General features: G+C 40.1%; 2 protein-coding genes across 3 annotated transcripts in view; both read right to left on the bottom strand.

The window, feature by feature from the left end:
* Positions 1-15,903, bottom strand: part of slc6a9 (solute carrier family 6 member 9) — a 73,168-nt gene extending 57,265 nt beyond the window's left edge. For both annotated transcript variants that reach the window (XM_084547396.1, XM_084547395.1), the window contains exons 1-2: positions 15,368-15,903; positions 12,063-12,277 (exon numbers count right to left, since the gene is read on the bottom strand). The gene's annotated coding sequence lies outside the window, so the exon portion shown is untranslated. The remainder of the gene's footprint in view (positions 1-12,062; positions 12,278-15,367) is intronic.
* A 5,150-nt stretch (positions 15,904-21,053) lies between these two features.
* Positions 21,054-23,774, bottom strand: klf17 (Kruppel like factor 17). Its single transcript, XM_084546445.1, has 3 exons — positions 23,458-23,774; positions 22,186-23,329; positions 21,054-22,063 (listed from the first exon to the last, which is right to left on the bottom strand). Exons 1-3 carry the CDS (start codon positions 23,521-23,523, stop codon positions 21,888-21,890), a joined length of 1,386 nt encoding a protein of 461 aa, XP_084402571.1. The 5' UTR covers positions 23,524-23,774; the 3' UTR covers positions 21,054-21,887.
* Between the last annotated feature and the right edge of the window lie 3,018 nt (positions 23,775-26,792).

The raw sequence follows: 26,792 nt of genomic DNA, 5'->3' as shown, positions 1-26,792 counted from the left end.
GATCCTGAAAGGTGCTATTTTCACTTCTTAGCACTGCTTTTTTTTAAATTTTCTTTTTATAAGACAGTGCTACTGAGCAGAAATGAACTGAAAACCAAGCTGCATGATCACTTGCTATATGCAGACCATTGACTGTCAGAACAGGCTGCTGCAGAGCTCCGAGCCATAATGAGCTCCCCATTTAAATGATGTCAAATATTAATTATTATAAATAAAAAGACTGTGCAATATTAAAGTCACATACTTAAAACTAAGGATTTTCATTAGAATAGTACAATTGAAATAGTTTTAACGACAGCTCTGTTACACCTACTCTAAGTAGGCTCTCAAAGAAAAAGGATTTCCAGCAGCATGATAATAATAATAATAATAGCTTGGACTTATATAGCGCCTTTCATAGTACCCAAGGTCGCTTAACAATGGGAGGGGGGGGGGGGGGGGGTTAGGGGTCAAAATGAGTAAGCTGTTATGACGTAACCAGGAGCTGATGGAGACCAAACCATTTATTAGTGTGGCAACGCAGCAGCTTGAGTACTTCTTTCTTCAAGTGGCCACAAAAAAATAATAATAATAATAATAATAATTCCTGTGTTCAGAATTCATACTAGGCAGTAAGGCTAAATACACTGTGATGCAGCTTTATACCTAACACACACATGCATTATCATTTCAACTCACATTGTGGAAAAAGCCAAAACTATATTTTTCCTATTTCACAAGTCCATTTGGAGACAAGGTTCGTTGATAAATAAAGCATTAAAAGCTCATTATAATAATAAGCAAAATACACAAATAAGCCTTATTCTGGTTTAAGTAAAATCCTTTGTAATACAGTTGTAATAAATATATACCTATCAAATATCAAACACAAATTACTGTAAGACACTGCAAATCATTAGTTTGCAACAGTATGTTCTTGTAAGAAGATGAAAACAAACATTACCTTGCTGCAGCATAATTCATTCTACAGGTGATTTTTAACTTTCTTGACATAAGGAAGCTCAAATGCTTTTGAGGTGTGCTTTGTCATAGACAAACAGGTAGAGCAGCCAGACTGGCCACCTATCTGTTTGTGTGAGCTGCTTCTGATGACAATGTAGATTATTTTTAAAATGTGAGTCAAACTATGTACAAACCTCACCGGATGTCTCATGAGCTACACGTCTCTGAGGTGTGACACTCCAGAGCAAAGACTAAAGAGACAAACAAAGCCGTGTTGTGTTCTGGTTCCCCCTAGTGGTGGAAGCATGTGCTGTAGCTAGAGCCCACTCCATCCTGTTCGTTTCTGACAGTTATCTGGTTGCATCTTCTCTTCAGAGCCAGGTGAAAAACAGAGCACCATATATTCAACTTTGGAGATTTGATCAAAGCAGAGAACATAAGTACAGAGAACTGCGACACCTCACATAACCTGGTGTTGTATTATTATTAATATGCACTGTTTTTCCCCCTCTCCACTGCGCTGGGGCATTCCAGACGTCCAGACATGTCCGGATCACTGCTTCACAATAATGACACTGAAATATCTGAAAGTCTACTGTGAAAACTGTCTGATACAAGCCATGGGAAAATCCCACCATAACAAATAGTTGATGCTATGACATCCAGTTTCACTGTAAATTTCTTTTGACACTGCAGGCATTTAAATCTGTCTACCCAGGCATACAGTGAATCACACAACCGTCCAGTTATAAAAGCAGTACACCTTTCATGTTAAAGCAGACGGCTGGCCTTAGGCAGATGGGTCCCTCCATATGAGCTGGGTTCTGCTCAAGGTTTCTTCCTGTTAAAAGGGAGTTTTTCCTTGCCACCGTTGCCTTCAGGCTTGCTCTGGGGGTTTCAGGCCGGGTTTTTGTAAAGCGTCTTGAGACAATTTGTATTGTTATTGACGCTATATAAATAAAACTGAATTGAATTGAATGTTGTGCGAGTAAAGGTGGAAAACATTGTGTGGTTTAGGAAACTGGATGACCATGTACTATATCTAAATTTGTATCTAACCTCAGACAAGCTACTAACATTAACAATTGATGACCACGGGAATGACTTTTTATGATCTTAACCGAGTGTTTCTGTCAAATCTTAAGCCTCGTCCACACATACGAAAACGATCTTTTCCCTCTCCGTTTTCGATGGCATCGTTTCAAGAAATATCCGCGTCCACACAGATCCGTTTCAGCACGACCGAAAACGCTACTTCATATTCCAGGCCTATAGGTGGCGCTGTTTCAGTTTCAGAAATTCACCAAAAACGGAGAGGAAGAGGCGGAGCATGCGCATAAAGCTTGAGCGCTGTTTACAAATCGGCTTTAGAAGAAACCAAACTCAAGGAGAAATGATATTTTGCCCTGGTAACCCTAATAGGCTCAGTATCTTCTCCAGCAGGAAAACTAGCATGTAGTCCGCCATTGTTGTTGATGTTGTTATGAGACGTCTCGCGGGAGGTGGAAGGCTGCTCGGGGGTGTGGCGATGTCGTCATCGTTTTCTCCGTTTCTGTCTGTCTACACAGAAACGCAAGAGGTGCGTTTGCGAATTTCTCCACCCTGGGACCCGTTTTCAGAAAAGTGCGTTTTAGGGCTATGCGTTTACAGGATACGTGTGGACGATCGGCCAAAACGATGCAAAACTTCTGCGTTTTTGCGATTCTGTGTGGACAGGCCCTTAAACTTGCAGTAAGGGATTTTAACACTGAGGTGACACATTAGCACCCCATAAAGTATTTTATGGTGTCTCAGTTAACAGTTACCTTTTGAAGCGTTCATTTGGTGTACTTCTCCTGTTCCCTTGAGAATGTTACGTCTAATATTAACCCTCATTTTAACTAGTTTGTGTCTGCACCAACACTTAAACACTTTTCTGTGTTCGCCAATGAGGTTTCTTACGGACCCTCTGCAGTTTGGTGAAGTAAATAAACAGTGTTTATTAGCTTCCCAGCAGGTTTATCGGAGCCTTTCCAGCTGCCTGTTGTGTTGGCATGGCAAGAGTGAAACAAAGCAGTACAGCTGCAGACTAAGAACTCAAACCAGTTTGCTCAGTGATGCTAAAATGCACCATAAATCCAGCAGCAACTTGCAGTTTCATGCGATAATTCTTTGTTGGTGCATCACTTTTAGCGCCACATTTCATAAGATGCACAAATATGTCTTGAATTCCAAAGATGTTTTATAGAGGTTGTGTGGCATTGACAATGCCGAGGTTCTGACTGCAAACGTCAAACGTTCATTGCTGAAAACTTTTTAATATTGTTACACCCTGAGATGGATGTGACTTTACCACTTGCCCATTGTTAAAGGTTCACTCTTCACAATCACTTCCCCTTTATTGTCTCTGTAGGGCAACTGCAAGCTAGTCAAGTTAGTGACCAACTACTGCAGTTAGTCAATACGCTGGCAGCTGATGTAACCATCATAACAGCTTACTCAAAATCTTCAAGCACTCATCTCAACGATAGATCAAATGTTCTGATGAAGGCACAGTCACCACATAGATACTTTAAATTCTCATCCCTCCAATTCTATAAGACTGTGGCATGGTTCCTTTCTTAAGAAGCCAGTAGGTTTTGTACCTGACCAGAACTCTCCCACACAAGAAGTCTGGTTGTCTGGTTATCTTAGAAGCCCCCTTTGGCCCTAACCCTATTTTCGCACAGACGTGTATGGAACGGGGTCCTGTTTATTTTGGGGGTCGAGGGGTTGTGGTCATCTAAACCTCTAAACTGAGTGTTTCCAGATGCAAACTCCAAGTGAAGAGGAAGAAAGAAATTTCGCACAATGTTTTGCAAACTGAGGCGACATGGGAAAATGCAGGGAAAGAAGTCCTGTCAAGTATTGTCATCTAGATACAAAAGAGTATGTAGTTGGAAAAAGCATTTCAGAAAAAGCGCTGTTCACAATGTTAGCAAACCATTCCACTAACAGCGATTTGTGAGCTACAACACAGTTATTTCCCATCCCATATATGTATGTAGCTTGAATAATAACAGCAAATTTTCTGCTCTTCCATGGACTGCACTAAAACGGCACTGAAATAGCCGACGTGTACAGGCGTTCGCTCGTGTCTTCCTTGCTCTATCCTGCAGATAATAATGATGTCAAGCAATGGGTTTGTGACATGTACTGTAGTACAATGTTGTAAGATTTCAGCAACTCCTGAGCAAACCAGGAAACTACTAAAATTCAGATGGAAAAGCAAGATTTCTTTAAAATGAAGAAATATGCTCCCAGACTGCCTTGCGACAGAGCCTGAGTCGCAGCCTATGTGAGAGGCCTAGCCCAGTATGAGCATTTATACTTGTGCTCTTTCTGTGATTACGCTGCTGAAACGATGGTCAGCAGCTAGTCAGCTGTGTGGGTCCAAAAACAAACACTCACAAGATGTGCCTTTTTAAATCCCAACTCCATACCAGTCCTTCAGAACTGAAGAGGCTACTTGGATGGCTGGAGACACATCTTTGAGAAACTCTACAAGTCCAGTTGCCTTTCGTATTTGGATGACCTGGAAGTCTGAGAACCTTCAGACTTATGTGTGTCCAGCTGTGTGGAGTTTGTTTGTGTGCACGAAACAACGGTGTCGGAGCTGGAGCTAAGGACTGTTGAACAACAGTTACTTTTACTTTAGTGCTATAAAAAGAGACGTCTGAGTAGATGGAGTGTATGAGGCAGAAGGACAATTTTCTTTTCCTTTTTCCTGAGGGCCTATTCAGACCTTGTAGTCAGCTTTAAGTACATGTTCACACCTGGTATTAACATGTGTCTTCACATGTGTCTCCAGCCAGCCTCTAAGACCCTTTCAGTTTGGCACTCTGGATGCAAATAAACACCGAAACTACTTAGGGCACAGTAGAATATTACGACAGCGTCTCTCTCTCATGACTCCTTACACATCGAAATGCTTGCATTAATAATTAAATCCATGCTTATTTGAAGACAGAATCACACACTGTGTGCTCGTATTGAATGCTTTAATTTGGCAATTTGTGTTTAGATTTATTTACTATTTAGTAAATGAAAGCTACAAGGACAGAATATTTTAAAAGGCTCTCTTTAATGTCACTCAGGACGCATTGTGTGCTCACACAAGGAATGCAGACAAACTTGATCTGATAACTGATCATCAGATTGATCTATTTAGTTTGACTGAAACATGGCACAGGATGATGAATATGTTAGTTTAAATGAGTCTACGCCACCCAGTCATAGTAATTATCATATTCCTAGAAGCACAGGTAGAGGAGGAGGAGTGGCAGCAATCTTCCACTCTGATTTATCTATTAGTCCTAGACCTAAGGAGAGCTTTAATTCATTTGAAAGTCTTACTCTTAGTCTTCCCCATCCAGACCAGAAAATACAAAAACCAATTCTTTTTGTTGTGGTGTATCGCCCACCTGCTCCTTATTCTGAGTTTTTAGCTGAATTCTCTGAGTTTTTATGTGATTTAGTTCTTAGAACAGATAAAGTCATTATAGTAGGTGACTTTAACATCCATGTTGATGTTGTCAGTGATAGCCTTAGCTCCTCATTTACATTATTATTAGATTCAATTGGCTTTTCTCAGAATCTAAATGGATCAACTCACAGTTTTAATCACACCTTAGATCTTGTCCTAACATATGGCATAGAAACTGAAGGTTTAACAGTATTTACTCATAACCCTCTTTTGTCTGATCATTTCCTAATAACTTTTGAATTTACAATAATGGATTACACAGGAACTGAAAAGACATTTCATTACAGTAGATGTTTATCTGATGATGCTGTAACTAGATATAAAGAATTAATTCCTTCTTTATTTACCCCAGTGCCATGTGCCAGTGTTGTGGACGACAGCAACCACAATTTAACCCCTGCACTAATAGATTATTTTGTCGATGGCACTGCAGCATCGCTTAGTTCAACTCTAAACTTAGTTGCTCCTCTGAAAAAGAAGGTCATGAATCGGAGGAGGCTAGCTCCCTGGTATAATTCACAGTTGCGCTGTTTAAAACAGGCAGTCCGAAAGCTAGAAAGAATTTGGCATTCCACTAATTCTGAAGAAGCTCGCATAGCCTGGAAAGATAGTTTAACAACTTAAAAAAAGCTCTCAGTAGTATTAGAACAGCATATTATTCATCATTAATATCTGGAATCCTTCTCCCCAGTAGTACCTTCAGTACATCCAAAACTCTGCAGCTAGGATCCTGATGAGAGTGCGGAAACATGAGCACATTACCCCCATTCTCCACTCACTCCACTGGCTTCCCATCTCCACCAGGATTGAGTACAAAGTTTCCCTCCTCACTCACCAATGCATCCATGGACACGCACCCCCCTATCTCAAAGAAATCATCAATCCACAAAACACAACACGCTCCCTCCGCTCCACTCAATCAAACCTCCTCCACATACCCAGAACCAGACGGAGGACCATGGGAGATAGGGCCTTCTGTGCTGCTGCCCCACGTCTGTGGAATGCCCTCCCTGACACCTTGAGGGCACCACAATCAACTGACTGTTTTAAAAAAGGTCTTAAGACATTTCTTTTTAGCAAAGCTTTTGGTCCCCTTTAGATGTTTTTTTCTTTTTTAAAACCTTTTCTTCTTCTTTTTAACCTGTAGCACTTTGAGATATTTGATGTAAAGTGCTTTATAAATAAAATTTATTATTATTATTATTATTATCTTCTTGAGCTCTCTTCAACAATTACAGCATCTAAACCATCAACCTGTCTTCTAGATCCAATCCCAACTAAATTGCTCAAAGAAGTTTTTCCATTAATTAACACCTCCATATTGAACCAGATAAATTTATCTTTATTAACAGGATATGTGCCTCAGTTTTTTTAGATTGCTGTAATTAAGCCCTTACTCAAGAAAGCCACTCTAGATCCAGATGTTTTAGCCAACTATAGACCAATCTCAAACCTTCCTTTTATTTCCAAAATTCTAGAAAAAGTTGTTGCTAATCAGTTGTGTGACCACTTAAACAAGAATGGTCTGTTTGAAGAGTTTCAGTCAGGTTTTAGAGTTCATCATAGTACAGAAACAGCTTTGGTTAAAGTTACCAATGATCTCCTCATGGCTTCAGACAGTGGACTTGTCTCTATACTTGTTCTGCTAGATCTTAGTGCTGCATTTGACACTATTGATCATAATATTTTACTACAGAGACTTGAAAGTGAGGTCAAGATTAAAGGAACTGCATTAGACTAGTTTGAATCCTATTTATCTGACAGATTCCAGTTTGTTCATGTCAATAAGGATTCCTCTACTTATACAAAAGTAAGTTACGGAGTTCCTCAGGGTTCTGTGCTAGGACCAATACTCTTCACGTTATACATGTTGCCATTAGGCAAGATTATTAGAAAACATGGCATAAACTTTCATTGCTATGCAGACGACACCCAGCTATATTTATCCATGAAATCAGATGAAACTAATCAGTTGGTTAAACTCCAAGCATGCCTTAAAGACATAAAGGCTTGGATGACCTGTAATTTCCTACTCTTAAACTCAGACAAAAGAGAAGTTATTGTATTCGGCCCTAAGCATCTCAGAGATTCATTATCTAATCACGTGGTGTCTTTGGATGGCATTACCTTGGCCTCCAGTACTACTGTAAAAAACCTTGGTGTTATATTTGATGAGGATATGTCCTTTAAATGTCACATAAAGCAAGTGACCAGGACTGCCTTCTTTCACCTGCGTAATATCGTCAAAATTAGGAACATCCTGTCTCAGAGTGATGCTGAAAAACTAGTTCATGCATTTGTGTCGTCCAGACTGGATTACTGTAATTCATTACTGTCTGGCTGTCCAAATAGCTCTTTAAAAAGCCTCCAATTGATTCAAAATGCCGCAGCAAGAGCATTGACAGGAATTAGCAAGAGAGATCATATTACTCCAGTTTCAGCTTCTCTTCACTGGCTCCCTTTAAAGTCTAGAATAGAATTTAAAATCCTCCTCCTTACATACAAGGCCCTTAAAGGCCTAGCTCCATCGTGTCTTAAAGACCTCATTGTACCATATCATCCCAACAGATCACTTCGGTCTGAAAGTGCAGGCTTACTTGTGGTTCCTAGAATTTCAAAAAGTAGAATGGGAGGCAGAGCTTTCAGCTATCAGGCTCCTCTCCTGTGGAACCAGCTCCCAGTTTGGGTTCGGGAGGCAGACACTCTCTCTATTTTTAAGGTCAGGCTTAAGACTTTCCTTTTTGATCAAGCTTATAGTTAGGGCTGGACTAAACCATCCCTTAGTTATGCTGCTATAGGCCTAGGCTGCTGGGGGACGATGCACCAAACACATGTCCTCCTTCTTTCTTCTCTCTCCTCTCTCGCATCCTCCACTTTCTTTTCTCTGGCACAGAGCTCTTGCCCTCTAATTTCCTATATACTACTAGTCATACAATTCTGTGCTATTACTATGTAGAATGTTTACTGCTGTGTGTGTCCCCCCCCCTCCCCCTCCCCCCTCTTCTTGTGAGTATCTCTGGCCTGGAGTTGTGCGTTTCCTGTAGAGCTCCATACTACATCTGTTGTCGTGGTCTCATCAGCCTGCCCAGTCTTCATGGAATCCTGCAGTTATCCACTCCTACCTGAATGAACAATTCTCCAACCTGCCTATGATTTCTCTTACATTTTCAAACTGTCATGTAACATCATCAGTTTGTATCATAAGATTCCACATGTACGCTTTAGTCAGATATGAGTATCTATGACAGATGTATGTTTATCTTGCTGTTCTCTTCTCTTCTCTCTTTGCTGTTCTCTTCTCTCTTTCTTCTGTCTGTACCGGCTGGCCTTAGGCAGATGGGTCCCTCCATATGAGCTGGGTTCTGCTCAAGGTTTCTTCCTGTTAAAAGGGAGTTTTTCCTTGCCACCGTTGCCTTCAGGCTTGCTCTGGGGGTTTCAGGCCGGGTTTTTGTAAAGCGTCTTGAGACGATTTGTATTGTTATTGACGCTATATAAATAAAATTGAATTGAATTGAATTGAACTTGGACAAATGCGACCCAGTCCACCTCCAAACGTGGTCAGAGATCAGATACCTCAAATGCGATCTCAATGCGTCCTGCGGTTGTTCACATCTGTATTTACACTGTACACTTGTGATCACATACCTCAGGATGGATGTTAATGCGAGGTCTGAATAGGGCCTGAGAGATGCAGAAATGCTTTTTGGAACAATCACTGTTGTGGTCTCCATCAGTGCTGCAGAACCATAAATCTAGCTTAAGTGACCTGACTGTATTTGCAGGCCAACATGGAAATATCTTGTAGTTCCTCTAATCAAATCAGTGATGTAATACAAGTGTAAATATTTCAAAATACAACTTCTTGAAGCTCCCTTCTGAAGGCCCAGTACCAGGGTGAGAACACTCTAAATTTAGAGGATTGGCCACTGTGTGTCAGGAAGAGAAGAGGGGACTACAAGAGAGGTCTTTGTCATGTGTCCGCTGCTAAACCTAACTATTTCCTACGAATCCAAAACAGAAACTCCCATGCACACAATTAAATCTGGTCACTAGGGGACAAATTGTAATTTACAATTTACTTTGCTTTCTCTGCCATGGCCAAATGCTAGGTATTGGCAACAAACGCCATTACCTTATTCATTTTTATTTGTGATTGAGCAAATTTGATTGATCTGAAATGGGATAACAGAGACTACTATTATAAATTAAAAATAAAACATTTACATTTTGACATAATGAGACTTTTGATGCATTACTTATTGATTTCCAGATGCACAAATAGCCAAGCAATATATCAGCACTTAATATCTTTCAGCTTACATACTTCCTGTTCATTTTTATATGCTTTTGAGACACTCATAAGAACTCTTAACTGCAGTGATTAAGGGGAGGATTTCCTGTTCTTTTGACATGTATGAACATATGTGTGACTCACAAAGTGCTGCATAAGGAAAGCAAACTTTAGGGCCAGATGAAAGAAAGGAGCTCTTGTGTAAGGCTAAGGATATGGGAAAAGGGTGGTATGTATCTGTGTTGGGGGCAGGGTTTACCACCATTCATGCATGTACCACGTCTGTTGACATACCCTACTTTTACCATTCAGTCCAGCAACGGGTTTGGTTATCTTACAGGAGCACAAGTGAAACATACAGAAAATGTTCTTTCTGATAGTGAATTTTAGACTGTATCTGTATATACATATATAGAGACAATGTAATAGTTATCACTGGTGAAAATAATGATTACTCTTAATGATTCATTTGCTAATTATTCATTGAGTTCATCATTTGATGTATTAAAAGTTATATCACTTTTTTCCAACTGGACATATTTTAATGTCAGTCAAAAACCCATTGATATTAAATTTCAATAAAATAAAAGAGAGGAAGGTTAAAAGAGAAATGCTCACTGAACCAGAACAAGCTCTTGTAACAGGACTTCAGCTATTATTCGATTGGCAGAATCATTACTTATTGGGTTCATTAAACGATCAGCTAATAAAATCCACTCTAATATTCACTGTGGATGACCGACAGTGTCACAGTAACACAATAAACCCTTAATCTGCAAGGCTGGTCGATCATACTCAGCTGACTGACAGGAAACGAAAGACAAACACTGCTCTCAATCCTTGAATGTGAATATTAGTAAATGAAATCATACAGACTTTTTATATACAGCATATGATGCCTTATTTGAGAAAATATGTGTTAGATTAATCAGAATACAGGTATATGGGTATTGTAATAGGTAGGGAGTGAAAAAATAGACTACTACTACATTTAAAACACAAAGGAAGCATTATTGACCTTTGGGTTTAAAAGTATAATAAAAACTACTGTCACTGACAGCCACAGATGATTATTTGTATTATTAAGTACAACTTGGCTAAAAGGTCTTAATAAGCTGATATGTAAGGAGTTTCAATACTGCATAGTCTGTTATAGAGTACCACCCACACAGCATTGTACTGTATATATTTAGTATAAACTACTGTGTAGCAACAACAAAATCTTTATTAAAAGTGGTGTAAATCTAAACCAGCAGTGATCTTAAAGAGCCAACAAAAGAAAAGAAAAAACAGTATGCTAATGAGTATATAATTAAAAAGCAATGTACGATTTACAAATCCATGCTCCATTAAGATTTCACTTTATATATAACACACTTCACTTCTTTAATCTGTTTGTTCAGATCAGGAACTCTTATCTTTTTTATTCATTATTTTTTTCTTTAAGTGTGATCAGTTTCTCGGTTTATGTTTTACGTTTACATCAAATAACTGCATGTCCACTGAAATGTCCGTGCCAGGTATATTGCTATATTCTGTGTAAGCCTATTCCTCGTGTTTCCAGTGTCACATCTGGCTGTAAAATTAACATCATTATTGCTACTATTATTATTGGAATGATTGTCAATAAAGTTTTACAGTGTACCCTGTAATTTTAGCACGTCAGGTACGTACAAAGCCAATTCCTAGAAGTATTTATAGCAACTTCTGGTTGTTGGTAAAGTTAACTGTGGGGTCTGGTTCTATACTTAAAACATCACTGTAAATTACACACTGCTGCACTATTTTTCGATTTGAGATTTTACTGAATTTTACTGTCAAATTCAGACATTTTTACAGTGTATATTATATATTGCAGGGTCTCTGCAAAACTGACAAATGGAAAACTTTTGTACTGTGTGTGTGAGGTCTCATCTACAACAGGAAGTGGTGGACAGAAAGTGTTTTTAGAAGAACTCGCACCCGTTTTATCTCCATTCACTCTTCAGTGGAGTCATAACAAGAGGTGGAGGGGGTGGGGGCGCATCTAGAGCCACGTGTTTCTCTTGTTTTAAGAGCTTCCTATCACTCTGCATCACATCTGAGTTATGTTAGTTATTCAGCCTGATGTCATCCTCACTATAAATAAGAATGTCAAAACACCAACACGTGTTTAATATTTTCTTTCCTCTATGACAGTCATTCTGACGTATATATCCACAACGTGAAACACAAAGCTCCTCCTTTAAGAGGATTTAACCACGTTACAGTCCATGCGCTGCTGCTGCCGCTGCTGAAAATGTTAAGCGTACTCTTTATCCATCCCGACAGAAGGCGTTGTCTTACCGTGCAGGTGAGCCCTCGGTCTTCTGAATGGAGCCCACGGCTGCGGGTTGGCTATAAGTTTCTTTTCATCCTCCGGTATTGGATTGTTAGAAGTTGCATCACCTTGGTCTTCCGTCCCCCTTCGGTCACCGCCAAGCCAGCAACTCCTCCTTAAACCCCTCCCTCTCTACTCCAAAATGGGCAGGGGGTAGCAGCATGTGAGGGTCTCTCTTGGTCTGAAGACGCACAGAAGCATGTCAGTGGCGCGGGCGCAGCATCAGCCTGCGCACAGTGCTTACAGCGCATTTGCGTTGTCTCAGTTACGACTTGACTAAAATCATTAAGAAAGCACTTCAGTTGTTTAACCCTGCATGTTTAAATTTTAAATCCATGCCTTAATATGCTCACGTGACACCAGACTTGACTGCTAGAGGCTCATCATGAGGAACAGAGGAATGAAGTTGTGCAGCCTGAACCCTCCTCTGTGTCTACATTAGTCAAACTACACGTGTTTATTGAGGAGGTGAATGAATGTGGCTCATTCTTTTGTTATGTGAGCATGCCGCAACCATTCCTCTCCCAGACCCCTGTGGGAGTTTTTATACATGCGTGTTTGCAGTTTGTAAGCAAGATGTGATGACATCCAATAATGTGTGCGGATGACAATGCGAGTCCAGATCTCTAACATAAAAGGCAGAGGTAATGAGCAAACGCGATGCTCCAGACAGGTGTGGTAGCCTCGGCTGTGTAGTGCGGTGCAGCCCGCTGGTAGTGGCGAATGTGGAAGCTTCGAGGCGTCCACAGATAACAAACCATATAGGTGTGCGTGACGGGTATGAATGGATGATGGCACTTTGGAGGTTTTGGCATGCAGATGCGGGCTTTACCTGGTTTATGGTAGGTACGATCAGGTTGGAGGGCTGTTGGGGACGCGGAGGAGGAGAAACGACATGCAGACGGGGGTGATGGTCAGAGGCTGCTGGGGTGAGAGGAGGATTGTGTGTGTGTGTGTGTGTGTGTGGGGGGGGGGGGGGGGGGGGTTCAATATTTGCCTTGGGCGGATAGCATTTTTTCTAATGCCTTTTCAAAGCAAAACGCACAGCAGCTCGCCGAGCTGAGTTACAACAATGGAAATGCTGCACATATCTGAATTCTTAAATATCTTAATTGTCAAAAAAACATTCTAATAAAGCTTAAATGGGCACCATGTAACCATGTGCAGTAGTGGAACAAGTACTGAGATCTTTAACTTGGGTAAAAATACTTGTTTATAAAACATTTCCTGCATCCCAGACCTTAACTAACAGACCTATGTGAGTATTATCAACAAAAGGTGGACTACAGTAATCGGATCAGTGTTCTGTGCTAAAATGTTGAAGTCTAATACAGTTTTTTTTACTGGTGCATTAATGTGCATGCAGCATTTAAATCTTGTGGCTGAGGCTGAAGTGATATTACTTGTTTGATTTGTTATCTGGTGGTTTTGCTGTATAACAAGTTATTGCTTTTAATATGATTCAATAATCATGGAGGGTTTTAAAACACTATTCTACAGCGGTCGGGTGAAGTGCAATCTTGCTTTACTTCCAGTGTTTTCTCCACTTTGATTGTTGGATTGGTTTCTCCTTGTATGCTCCTCCCTCATTAGTTTTGTGTCTTGTTAGGCCCTCTGCCCATGTGTATATATATCCCTCCCATTTGTTCAAGCCGCCTTTTATGTGTTCCCCGTGCCGTTACCGTTTTGGCTGTTTCCTTGTGATTGGTCGCTGGTTTTTGGTCTTCACTAGTTTCCTTTAGATAGGTGTGTTTGGATTACCCTGCCATTATCCTGCAGTGCTTTTTGTTTTCATTAAATTCGTTTTGTTTCCGAATTCCCCTTCGTGTCTTGCATTTGGGTCCTACTTCACCAGAAACCGTGACACATTTACTCGTCGACGTTACTGAAGTACTAGTACTTCACTTGGCTAAGCTATTTAATGCTACTTTATAACTTTCCACTTAGCTAACCACTATACCTCCACATCTTATAAGTGTACCAGAAAGTACGCAAACCCCTTAGAATACCTGTGTTTTCTGCACTAGATTTTCTCCTTTTCACGAATGTAGTCCATCACTAAATAAATACACAGCAGTCTGTGTTTAATACCCATACTAACCATTGCCAGAGCTGATGGAAAAAGTAAGTTGACCTGTGGGGAGCTTGGCTAGACTGGGATGAATTGTGTAGGAGGCAGACCTTATTCATAAGTGATTTCTTTATAAACACAAATTAATAGAAGTCAATACTTTGCAATGTTTACTAACCAAAAAGGATGTATATGAATGTGACCAGATATACTGCAAAACACAAGCAAACCCGGGTTAGTATCCGTCTGCAAGTTACAAATCAATGATGGGAAAACTGCATGGCTACAACTAATAAATAAGCACAGTTATACCAGGATGTAATATGGCAGTGTTGTTTGAAAGGTCTACAAATGGTATGCTTTCACCCACTTTGTCGCATGACCCTTGGATTTAATACTGAGATGAACCTCCTTTCGCTACAGTAGCTTCAGACTAGTTCACTTGTAGCTGCAGATCAGGTTTGTAGTGTTCAGGAGTTCTGCTTTACAGAGCTGATCAAAATCTGATTTTCCTACAAGGATTTCCTACTGTTGCAAATGAACTTCAATTTTTGGGGTCATTGTCCTGCTGCTGGACAGCCATCCTGACATTATCCTGTAAGATACCTTGGTAAACTTGGGACTTTTTCTGTCGAGGATGGCAAGTCCAGGTCCAGTGGCAGTAAAGCAGCTCATAATGATGATGCTGCCTCCACCATACTTCACACTTGGAGTGACAATTTCAATCATTTATTTTCAGCACTAAACGGTGTCTTTTCATATAGAAACTAAACTCTTTGAAATTACTTAGGAACCATTTCCAGCTTTAGGTAAATAGACCACTCTTGACCATAGATCTTGTGATGTCTACTTTCTGCAAGGTTTAAGCGTTTTTTTGTTTTCTTTTTTTGTTTTTTTGTTTTTTGTTTTTAAAAAAAGTCAAAGTAGGTTTAACCCTCATGTCCAATCTTGTTTCATTGACTGGACTCGAGGTTCGCCAACTCCTGACTCCGATTAGCTTTTGTTGATGTCATTACATACATTTTAAAACTGGATGATGTACCGATGAGAACAATATGATTCTTTGTTAGAGGTGAAATGTTGTTTCATAGTGTAAATTTAAGATAAATTTATACACAAATAAGGACAATTTAACATGGTTTTCTTACTGCATGTTAATACAGAACTCTTAAACCACTCAAACAAGTAAAGACTGCCTACCGTGAAATTTTCTTCATCAATATACTAATTTCTCTGTGGGTGGAACTTCCTCAAAGCGTTTTCAGAATTTCAGAAGCCAATAATGCTTCTGCTTCATTTGTTTAGCGGGTTCCTCTGCTAACCTTAGTTTCATTTTCATTTCAACTGATGCCCGACTGTGCGTTTATGATAAAGAAACAGGACACATAGCCGCCCCATAACTAACTATCAGAAAACTCAGCAGGTGGTATGTTTCCACAGATAAGAAAGATAAAAGTGTGCAATATGGTGCGGTGTGTGAAAAGCTATGCAAATAACCAGACATGTCGAATGGTTTTACAGAAATTTTTAATTTTTTTTTTAAAAAGAAAAAGAAAAAAGAAAAACGAATTGTTTTTATAATATCAATTTCTGACAAATGTCAGTCTCTGATCCTATCTCCAGAAATTACATGACATTTAGTCATTTGATCAATTATTAATTGGCATGCGCAGCTTAACAGATGTGTTCATTAAACCCATACACAGTATTCTTAGAAAGTTGGTAATTTCTACATATAAAGGAAGTTGAAATGTTCTGCTAAGGTTTGTATTTGTAGTTCGAGATGATCAGAACAATCACTGGAGCATATGGAGAACATATTTTAATAAATATATGACACAAAACCTGAGCATGACGTGCATGACCACATATGTTCGATTATCGGTTGCAGTCTGGCATTGACAACTGGTTCTTCAGCTGTAGAGTAATGGCTATATATGCCGCCACGGTAAAGAAAACACATAGTTGTGTAGGATGATATGTAGATTGACTGTAAGTGAAGGCATACACATTTAAATGTTTGGATTTTTGGTTCATCATTTATCTATTCCTGCCTGGACACGATGCATGTGGAGTTTGACTTCTGACCCACTGACGGTTGACATAACCCAGAATCCCTTGGGTTAGGTAAACAAAGTTACATGGGTGCATAGCTTTGCCTCCTTGACAACACACACATGGACACACATACATACTAATTCTTAGTCCCAATAAAGTGAACTAGAGGGGGTCATGTTACAGACTACTACGAACTTTGAAAAAAAGTATTAAAATATTGTCTTGACTGTTGTTGTTTCCTGTTTTTTTTTTTTTATATATCTTATTGTTTTTCCTGTGTTCGTCTTGTTAATCGTGTGCTCCCTCCAGAATAAGTCTCAGTCTATTATTTTGTAGTCTTTGATTACATTATTGTTTACACCAAACTACAAGGACTGGCAACACCAGAATGCTTACACCTGAAATATATTTTTTAATACTTTTGTATGTTCACCAGCTCAGCCCCAAAGATAGATAAATCATCAGTTCTCATTTATGAGTGTGGCCTTCATCCATAGTATAAGTAGTTGCTTGTAATTGCCATTTAGAAGGACACTTAAAAGGCTTCCTGATCTGATGCCACAGAAAAGTAGCATTTGTCTCTTTCAACACCATCACAATCACCGGTGAAAAATGATGAAATCTCTTTATTTAGTATGCTGTGGTTACGGTCTGGTCTGGTCAGGTCAAGGTGAAAAACAACCAGGATCATGAGCTGGATTTAAATATCTCTCCAATGGAAGTCATCCACGAGGTAGCTTGATCAGACGTCTCCAACTGAGCTCAGCTGGTAATTAATCTCATTTTGTTTTCGGGTCAGTCTTTTGGTCATTACACACACTGTCAAGCATCCTTAAGTTCCATCTTAGCACCCCTAGAATAGTAATGACAATAACAGACTTGTGCTGATAATAATGCATTTTATTATTAGTTTCTTCTAACATCATATTTTGCAGATGCTACAGGTTGAGTGCCATATTCTCAATGTCATGACACTTGTCTGGTACATTCGTTTCAACCTCATCCACATTAATTCAAAGGCTGCTTGGTGAACTCTGAGTCGTTGTGTTCAGTACATCACCAGACCAGTCACAAGAATGAACAAATATCTCATTTAATTTCACCTCCTGTCCCATGTCGCAGGCTTTCAGGCATTCAGCATGTTGGATTTGATTTAGGGGACAAGGAAACTGGACCTGACCATGAGACCAACAGAGTTCTGTGGTGCAAAATTCACATTACTGTACTGTATGTCTGACATACTGACTGGCAGCTGAGCCCCCCTAAATGTGTGGTCCTGATTACCCCTGCCCATGACCATAGATAAAGATGAACAAACAGACAGACTTGGTAAAGGCTTCTGACTCGGCTGCATCTTTTCCTCAATGTTACATTACAATTACAGCCTTATGTTCCATTTAACCATCACTCATGAACAAGGCTCCCAATGTGCCTGAACTCTTTCACTTCAGGCGGCAACCCCATTGCCATCAGAGTCACCACCTCAACCCAGAGAAAAGGTTTGTTTGTCCCTATGATCCAGGAAGTTGGGAGACAACAGCTCTGATCTGTAACAGTCCTCAAAGTTAATTTGTAAACGTTAAAATGTCCGCATCCTCCAGGGAATGTTCCTTTCGGATGTTCAAGCAGTGTCTTGAACCCATCTCTAACCACGCCGATTTGATGTCCTTTGACTGGGTCGCGTTTTTCAAACAACTGCTTAAAACACATTCTGCTAATTATTATTCCCTATGTGTGGTTTAAAAGATAATTCTAATCTCCGTCTGCAGATCCGTGTACAGATCAAGGACTGAAGGCTGCGGTACGATTGAAATTTAATTTGGCATTCCTCCAAAGGCTGTCAAAACTCCTGGCAGCATAGGAGGAGAAAGAATGAGGAGGTGTGCCAGCCACCTTCAAAACAAGACGCCCAAATTAAAAAGATCTTATCCAGGCCTCATGTTTGGATACATTATCATCACACAGTCATCTAGGGGAAATGAACTGACGTTTTGCATTTTGGCACATGACAGTATTTATATAAGAGCAAAGAATAAGGCCCGAACATGGAGTGTCATAGATACAGGTTCATGCTAACTAACAACAGCAGGGACAGTTACTGCAGAACACAGACAACAGCTTTCAGTAATATCACCACATTATATCAAGACAGATGGCACAGACTCTGCAAATAGTCTGACCACAGGTTATAAGCAATGTGAATAAAGGTGTACACAGCAATCAAGGTTACTCAACAGATGCTAAAGGATGAACAGTCAGCAGTAGAAACTGGACCAAGAACGACATCTAGTGGGGAAACGAACAGAAGGCTCAGGGTTTTTACATGAACGACGCTCCATGTAATCATAGCACTTAGTAATCAACTCCAATACAGCTTTTTAGGTTAAAATGTGACTATTAGTTAAACATTGTTGATCATGTGAGTAATGGATTAGTTTATCTGAAGGGATTATTTTATAATTAGATTAGATTAGATTAGATTAGATTAGATAGATACAAATATAACACAGGCAATGATATTTATAGTATTCTGACAATGTTTGTATATTTTACTGTGTATGAGGGGAAAAAATGGAAAGGAATGAACAAAAATGGTAGTAATCTGATTACTTTCTCTGTTTTACCAGATTGGTCTATGGTTGTGCATCTGACGAGCTCCAGGTGGCGCTACATGACTTCTTCAAGGCATTGTCCTACAGTTCAGGTAAACATTATATGATGAATAATGGTTTAAATTTCCCAGCTTCAGGGATACTCAAATCCAAACTGGAGGAAAGTCTTTTAGGAATTACAACTATTACAACCAAAAATCGTTTCTTGGCAATGAGTGCCTGAAGTCTGAAATCCATACACATAACCAAAGGAGGTGGTCCTCTTAGGAGTTTGTCTGGCCTTTACCACAGCTGTTTTTTAGTTGTTGTTTGCTGTCTTCGGCAAGTCAAATACATCTTGACTGGGTTGAGGTCAGGTGGTTGACTTGGACATTGCAGAATATTCCACTTTTTATCTTCAAATTGCTATTGGAAGTCATACATACCCACACATCACACTCCCTAAGTTATAACGTTGAAGGACTCAGATCACGAGCCATTCCAAGTCTTCTCCATACTTCTTTCTTATGTCATTCGGCTACAGATTGATCTCAGTTATTTCTGTTGTGAAAAGTTTTTACTTTCCCGTGAAATACATCCTACGGTCATCCACCTCTGTTGTGTTCCCTGGACATGCAGCCATTTTTATATTTCTGACTGCACCAGTGTGTTCTCTTTACACCCAGAATTAATCAAATAGTTTATTTGGCTACTCTTAATGTTCCTGTTATAGATGGATTTGATCTCCTTTAAATGCATGTTGTGGGTTTACAACAGCAGTGTCTACTTGCTTAACTGATAGCGACGTGATAAAGTAATGTCCCACATCCGACACAGCTCTTGGGGCAATTGTCTAATCTCTTTTACAGTCATGAAAACAGACCACTGTGTATAACATTTATAATAATTCCTTAATTTGGAGTCATCACTTTAAGCCCATATTGATAACTGTAATTTGAATATGTTTGATAAACTGCTAAAATAATTCCTCAGTGTCCAAATATACAGTATATGGAACTAACTGTATAGTATACACTGATCAAGCATAACACTATGACCACTGACAGTAGAAGTAAATTACATTGACCATCTTGTGACAGTACAATGTTCTGCTGGGAAACTTTTGGACCTGGCATTCATGTACCCCCACCCCATAGCAGTGACACTCCTTGATGGCAGCATCCATTCCCAGCAGGATGCAGCCTGACACAGGCACACACACAAGAACGAAATTCATTAGATCCCAAACTGATCAAGTATCTGTGGGATGATCCGCAGAGGCTCTTCCCCTCAACCCACTAATAACATCCTGTTGCCAGACACCACAGGACAGCCTCAGAAGGCCCATGTCCATTCTCTGATGAGTCACAACTGTTTTAGAGAGACCTACACAGTATTAGGAAGGTGGTCATAATGTTATGCCTGATCGCTGTAAACTGAGTCTGTGCAGTCTAGTTTACTGTCACTGATTGCTTTACCCTGCCCTAATGTAGTTTTGATGACAACTCCAGAAGCCTGTATTTTGGAATATTTGTTAACTGTAATTTGAGACAGCAACATTCATTTAATTATATTGGAGACAAAGATCACACATCAGAACAGTATAATCAGTGAGACTCAGCTTACATGTGTTTATTGCTATTTTGCTATTTATAAGGCAATCAATCACTCCCTACATGAGTAGATCCCCATACAGTGTCTCAAATGTTATGATATGAATGAACATTAGAGGGCAGTCTTTCATAAGCACTGATCCAAACTTTGAAACGCACCTAATGGGAAGCACTAAATTCACCTTGTCATACCTTGTCACTCACAATGATGATCAATGTCTGTCTGGTAAATACAGATCCTGTCATATCAGCCGGTCTTAAACTACAGCCTGTACGGTATGTTTTATTTGGTTTAGAGCAGTTTAATGTCTCCATTGTAAACTGTAAACTACCGCATTGTAATAAAAAATGTTGGACAGATTTACAGCTTAGTTATGCAAAAGGGAAGCATGTTGTTAGATGATTATATAAAAAATAAAATCAGAGTAACAGCAGTTTCTAAGACTTTGTCCTAAGCTACAATGTTCTTTGTTGTTTTTGTCACTGTTTTGTGCTAAGATGTGTGATTTGGCCATGCAGCCCTTGTGAGAAATAATGAAATACATCATCACGACAACATAAACTCCAAGCAGATCTGGTTGAATGTCCTGTGTGAGCGGAACATATTCAATGACAGCATTATTTGTAAAAGTACTTTTATTTTTAAGGCCCTTAATCGCAATTAAAAACAATACATCTCAGTTAACAATTCGGTTTCAAGTACAGCAGTTCAACCATTGGTTGCGGTGGATTTCTTCATTCTTAAAAAAAAAAAAAAACAGATTTTAACATTATAAAATATGCATTTTTGTCTGCATCCCTAAAAACAAGGATCTGTAAATATCATTTGAACTGACTGAAGAGAGTGTGGGATGACAATGCACCTGTTTTTTTGTTTTTTTGGGATCCTGAAAATGAGTGTTAGTACCTGAATTTGTTGGCATTGCTCCAGCAAACCTTCACATAACCAAATAAAATGTCCAAAAGGTAGGCCTAGCCTACAATCCGCAGCATAACTATAAAACATCTATTTTGTTTTTAGCATAAAAAAATGGCATTACAACTCTGACCTGATGTTTGTAGTATCAAAGATATAAGATGTAAACATTACAAAAATAGTATTGACATATGTACAAAAATCTGGGTCCTGCCCACACTGAGCAAATAAGCGGTCTTGTTAAGGCACTCACCAACAATCAATAACATTCTAAAGACAGGGTGAGGAAATGTTTAAATACTAAACTACTATAATTTAGCCAGTATTATTTATATATGCACACATTATGTACAAAAACCACTAGAGGCACTTAAATTCATGGTATATGATACACTTTTGAAATACATCACAACTTGTTCCCATAGGAATGCGTTTTGCTTGCACCAGAGAATCATAAGCCACGAAGTACAACATGTTTGTTCTCTAGATATCACTAAGGTCCCTAGAATTGACTTGGATTGTTGTCCAGTGTCCAGTGTGGCCTACATGTGCCTCTTCATGTGGAGAGCGAGGTGATCGGAACGGGAGAAAGCGCGCTCGCAGAGGTGACACTGAAAAGGTCTGTGTCCAGTGTGCTTTCTGAAGTGGCGAGTCAGTTCGTCTGACCTGGCGAACTTCCACCCGCAGCCTTCCCAGTTACAGTGGTACGGCTTTTCACCTGAGAGACACAAACAAGAGGATTTGCTTAGATTGCAGGCTTTGCAGTGCACGAACAACAAAAAACATTATTAAATCAAAATATCAGCAAGAAATGGGTTTTGGCTTCTGTTATGTTCTCACCTGTGTGCGTCCTCATGTGCGCTTTAAGATGGGAGCTCTTGGTGTATGTTTTCCCACAGCCAGGGAACTCGCAGTTGTGCGTAGCAGCGCGCTTTCGGGCCCACGACCTGCGGCCTCGCTTCTGCTTGATGCTCCCGGCCTCATCTTGAGAGTAAAACTCCAATAAGGATGGCGACGAGGGAGGAGTGAGCAACATCCCCTGGAGAGAAGTTGGGTGATGCTGCTGGTGAGCGTGGACATGCTCTCTGAGCATGTTGTACTGTCCCTGAAACTGTGGCACGCTCGGCTGTGCATACTGCGGGTGAGGATATGGCGCGTTCATGTACTGGTTTTGGAGATGGTGTTGATTGGGATGATGATGGGAGCTCATGGCAGAGTTCATTTGCGCCAAATGATCGCCTGTGTGCCCCTGGGGTGCGGCGTGCTGCACGGGGTGCGCGCCGAACCCCTGCAACGCAACTGGAACTGTAGCCTGGTGGTGCGTAAACGCAGCTGGGTGCACTGAACGCATTTGGTGTTTGTCATACACATGTTCCATAAAGTTCCCTCCAGCAGCGGCCATCATACAGGACTGACCCACAGGCTCGGTTTTAATTTTGTATCCAAGCGGGGAAGGAGATGTGGCCGCTTGGTGATGAGCGGGACCAGGTGTAATAGTAACAGGAGCTCGCAGCTCAGTGTACTCTCGCCCGTCTCTTGCCTTGCCTGCTGCGCTGTCCGGTGAGCTCTCCACTGGGTAACCCATCTCAGGCGTAAGAAGCTCCGCCATGAGACTGCGCACTGGGTTCGAGCCTATGAAGTCTATGGTGCCATGGTAGCCCTGTGCGGCCAGGTGAGAAGGAGGATGTTCGCTGCAGTCTGGAACAGAACCCCCGCTGCAGCTCTCCGGTGACTCCGGCAGCGAGTACGCGCACTGCTGCTGCTGCTGCGGCGGTGAAATGTTCCCATTGATGCCATTGTTGCTAACGCCATCGGAGCCGATCGTGTTAGACAAAATGAACTCGAGGTCCAGAAATTTCCCCAGGTCGTCTTCGTCTTTCGAGGGCAAAGCAGGAGACTGCACGATGCTGAACTCTACCTCGATGAGCGGGTTGTCTGCGCCACCTGTTGCGCTGCTCCGCGCACATTCCCCCAACTTGCACAGCTGTAAAAGAGCACCAACAGAAAACTTAGTAAGAATGTGAACCAACAATCTATTATTTTGCAAAAACGAAACATACAAAAACAATAACAAAACACAACGTGTAATTTAAATGTAAAACTTCTACTTACATTATCCATCGCTTTGACGCTCGGAAACGATGTTATTGGTGGCATAACTGCCTCAGCCACAGCCATGATGACCTTTTGTATGTAAAAAAGTAAATGTTTAAAACTCCAAACTCAAACACACGCCGTTCTCTGTGTCCATACAGCGCCCGTTCGTATCGTTGACAGCTGTGGAGCGTTCCAGGATTCAGGATGTGAGTATCAACAGTGCCGAGGGAGTTTTTATAGCGCCTTTACGCATACCGGGAGGTGTGGCTTCTATTCTCACTCCAGCACACGTACACCTCCCCCATCGCAACCAACAGTGCAAACAAACACAAATAGTAGTGTGGTGCGTAAAGCAAGTTTTGCATAAATTAAAGAAACAGAAAAAAAAAAAAAAAAAATCAGCAATAATTTATAATTTTAGGTCCATATCTTCTGGAATTAATTAGTGACATATCCTCAAAAGTCAGTAACGTGTATACTTTTTTAAACTTTGTCAAGATGTAATTTACTAAACATAAAACTTTATGTACTGCATTTCATCCACGACTGACACATAGACGTGTCTAAAGGTATTGATAACACCATCCTGGAGGCAATTATTCTAATTTGGCTCCCACGAGAAACCAAAAACATTTCCCTTGAGGCAGGTACAGGGGGCGACACCAAACCTGGCAAAAGTCTTAAAAGTGCTGCGTAGGCAGAACTGCATTGCCTCCTTTAAGATGCCTGTCAGTGTAACCATGTGCGCCCTTGAAAATAGGTTTTGTCAGTACTAAAACGTGCTTTTCAGGGGGAACTGCGCACAAATCCAACAAAACGACTTTTCTCAAAAAAAAAGAAAGAAAGAAAAAAAAAAAGACCACATTAACAATTTAAATGTCCTCTACAGTTTCGCTCCAGCCTCCTCACACACATAAACGGCCGCCGTCACATCATTAGTTTGATCCCTGCATGTTTAACACAAACACAAATGTGTGAAGTACCGGCTCCTTCCCGAGGCCGAAACAACCAGTTAATCTGGGAGTCAACAAAAGACTACATGTTTCTTAATGATCTTCCCCCACAACAGCTCTGTACCCTGCAGTCATCCCTGTGGTAAGGTACAAGAGGCTGTGTGTCGCCAGTGGAGAGAGGAGAAACGACTCTAAAAAAGAAAGAAATTACTGGTAGAAATAAAAACTCCCCAGCCCCAGCATCCATTTATTAAAAGCATCACTATCTTAAAATTGTACAAACATACTGTAAGCCCGAGTCCTGTATTTCTTTAAATAATTTTGAGTTCCAAATACAAATTCTTGACCATAAAACAAGTGGAATATTTCGTTATTCAAATGGGGGCTTGTACTGTCATCTTTTAATTTGTTGACTCATATAACAGTGTCAATTATATGCCTTTATTTGATAGCAGATATTATGAAAAGCAGTAAGTTTCTAAAATAATTTTACTTTTTTATTATCCTGTTTAAATAATATATTTTTTAACTGATTCAGTTTATCATGATCAAATAACAGGGCCTTGAATCTCATTAGAGTAGATCAATTTGGTTTGATTTCCACAGCAAATCTCCCCAAACTGTGACAAAGCCAAACAACCCAATGCAAACATGTCTTTGGTTCCTTCTCTCTCTGCTCCTGCAGGTGTAGTGGAAAGCCGCGTCCTGCAGCTCCCTGCCTTTATACTCCGTTATTTTTAACCAGCTGAGCTTACGCAAAACAAATTCCGGTCCTGTCTGCGAGCCAAGTGGAAATGGACTCAGTTTCCTGAGGAAAATCTTCACACTTGCTTCCTCTACTTTCACTCTGCAGCCACTGTAACGTGCTTGGAATGACATGGGCGCAGATCTGCTCTCTGGCTCCAAAACCGCTCACTGTGCTCCCATTATGGAAAAAAACACATTAATCCTGTTTAGAAAACATCGTTTGAAGGGTAGCGTGGCAAGTGTAACTTATGCGACAGTATCTGGCAAAAGGCGGCGATGTCAAAAATTGCATTCGCTAAAAGCACGCTGTGAGTTCCACTGCATAGAAAACTATCTTGTCCCACCAAAGGCCTTATCAAACTGAGGCCATGTAAAAACCAACTAAGAAAGAATACAGAGACAGATACAGATAAAGAACTGCCCTGGGCTCAGGTTTCTCTTTTGTGACTCTTTTCTAAAAGGGAGGAAGTCTCTCAGCTCAAGTGTTTTCTAAACACAATTACTTAAGATTACATTTACATTTAGGCATACAGACAGAGAAAACTGAGGTATTTCGCCCTAGACACACTAAAATGTCTTCTCTTTCTTAGATGTGTCTAATTTTGATATTGCTAAAACGCTACATTTTCATATTAATTCCAGAACCATGTGAATGCTTTTAAGTTGAGCTTTTATTGTAGAAGGAGAGGTGATTTTTGTTGGCACATATCGCTCATTGAGTTCTCAGTCTCTTTGGTGTAGGGGGCTCTAAAGACACACATCACCATAAGTGGTGATTTAGAGCTTATTCTACACACCGGCATATTTTATTCCTTTCTATGTTGGGGACGCATTTGGTGAACACTTCGGCTTTTGTTTGCAAGATTAATAAAGAAAATAGAGACACTGCTCACAAATTGAGGGGTAAACTTACTTCGTCTGTGAAGTCATTCAGGTCATGGTGTGTCCACAAAAAGCTTGAATGAGGACAACTGGACTTGTAGAGTGTCTTGAAGACGTTTAGCCACTCATCCAAGTAGCTTCTTCAGTTCTGAAAGACTGAAAACAACACATCGAGTTGTCTTTTCGGCTTTTCTGAACTGTGATGGATAAATAAAGGATTATCTTTTCTTATCTAATCTTATCTATTAAACTAAAAGTATAGTATTGGCTACGTGGATCAAATATTTGCCAAGTAATATGCAAATTGTCAAAGTAGTTAGCTACGAGGAAATGACAAATTGTTAGGAAAGATAGCAACAGATAACCTAAATTCATAAATAGTTAAATGGGTTCATAAACACGGACATCAGCCCGATAAATAGTTTACTTTTATAACTGTAAGTAGTTCATAGTCATTGTCAATATAGGCTAGTTCACTACAAATAAACGATGGTTCCAGCAATAAGTAGGCTAGTGGATTTAATTAATGGAGAAATGTTGAAAGCTAGAAATATAGAAAAAATGTTGAGAATGTAGCAAGTGAGCGAATACATGATAATACTAATAAATTGACTGCTAACAGTTAATAGCTAAGGCTGATTAATGCCGAAACTGTTATCTACGGTGGCTGAGAGGTGCAAACAATAATTCAGTTATTAAAATAGAATGGCTTTTCAGCTGATATGGATAAATTGTTGCCAATAGTCATCTAAAAGTATTACATAAATG

The sequence above is a fragment of the Chelon labrosus genome (assembly GCF_963514085.1).
Source record: "Chelon labrosus genome assembly, chromosome: 6".
Lineage (NCBI taxonomy): Eukaryota > Metazoa > Chordata > Actinopteri > Mugiliformes > Mugilidae > Chelon > Chelon labrosus.
This window is presented reverse-complemented; position numbering and strand designations above follow the sequence as displayed.